We start from the raw sequence: 1,083 nt of genomic DNA, 5'->3' as shown, positions 1-1,083 counted from the left end.
GAAGCTCACAGCATTCCCAGGGTAAATGAGGTGTCTAGCACTTGGTGAACTTCAAAGCACTATAAAAAGTATTATTAATATATGTTGATTGCCTTTTATAAATGTGTTACCAACAGCGTATCATTTAAGCTTTCACAACACCCTGCAAGGGAATTATCATCATCCCCCCTTTACAGATGAGGAAACAGGCTCAGAGGTAAAAGACAACAACAACTCCCAGCACAAACCCAAGTTGGTGAATAAACTAAGTAACTCTTTTGTTTTTTTTGTTTTTGGGGGACAGGGTCTCATCACGTATTCCCGATGGCGGCCTTGAACTCTACATAGCACAGGCTGGCTGGATCTCAGGTGATGTTCAGTTCCCTCTCCTGCTTCAATCTCCTAAGTGCTGCTGGTATTTCAGGCCCGGGCCACTATGCCCCGCACTAAGCAACTGAATTTTCTTTCACCAGCAAAAAAATCCTGTCTTTCCAACAACAGTCTGTAAATCGGGGTGGAGAACCCAGGGGCTGGTTTTCTACTCAAACGGACCGGTAACAAGCTCCTCTCCTCCCTTACATAAATGTCCCATGCTCAACATCCAAACAACCTGCAGAGAAACGTTAACTGGGCCAGGCAACGGCCTCTTGCCTGCTCTTCAACTTGGAAAGAATTCTGCTATCAAAGATCTTGTCCGGAAGCTAAGCAAAGCCCCTGCTTCTACCCGGATCCAGGGCCCCATCTCACAAGACCTGCGCTTCGCCCGCGGAGCCCAAGCCGGAACCGGGTAACCTGTTTAAACTGTGGTTACCCGGACACAGCACTCGGCACAGCACTCTCGGGAGTAGCACTCTAAGCACTGCGGGGAAGTCGTCTCTCGTCACCCTTTCCTTGTCTCTCCCTTGCTGCTGGACAGTCCCTTGAGTACTGGAGAAGTCCAGAGGCCTCGGGTGATGGAGGAGGTGGGGGACGTCCAGGATGGGTGCAGCGGGTCGTCCCAGGACCCAGACCGGCCTCCGGAGGGGCCGAGCAGGCAAGTCAACGCCGCAGCTCTGAAGGCAGACGTGTCAGGGCCGCCCCGCGCGACCGGGCAGAGGGTCTGGG

At 52.4% G+C, this 1,083-nt stretch overlaps 1 protein-coding gene across 1 annotated transcript in view; it reads left to right on the top strand.

The window, feature by feature from the left end:
* Window positions 1-619: 619 nt before the first annotated feature.
* Window positions 620-1,083, top strand: part of CUNH22orf31 (chromosome unknown C22orf31 homolog) — a 13,321-nt gene continuing 12,857 nt past the window's right edge. The window contains exon 1 of the mRNA XM_033762291.1: window positions 620-1,012. Coding sequence (XP_033618182.1) covers window positions 958-1,012 — 55 coding nt within the window. The 5' untranslated portion in view covers window positions 620-957. The remainder of the gene's footprint in view (window positions 1,013-1,083) is intronic.

The sequence above is a fragment of the Fukomys damarensis genome, unplaced genomic scaffold (genome assembly GCF_012274545.1).
Source record: "Fukomys damarensis isolate Sample0158 unplaced genomic scaffold, DMR_v1.0_HiC HiC_scaffold_12, whole genome shotgun sequence".
In the NCBI taxonomy this organism is placed as follows: Eukaryota; Metazoa; Chordata; class Mammalia; order Rodentia; family Bathyergidae; genus Fukomys; species Fukomys damarensis.
This window is presented reverse-complemented; position numbering and strand designations above follow the sequence as displayed.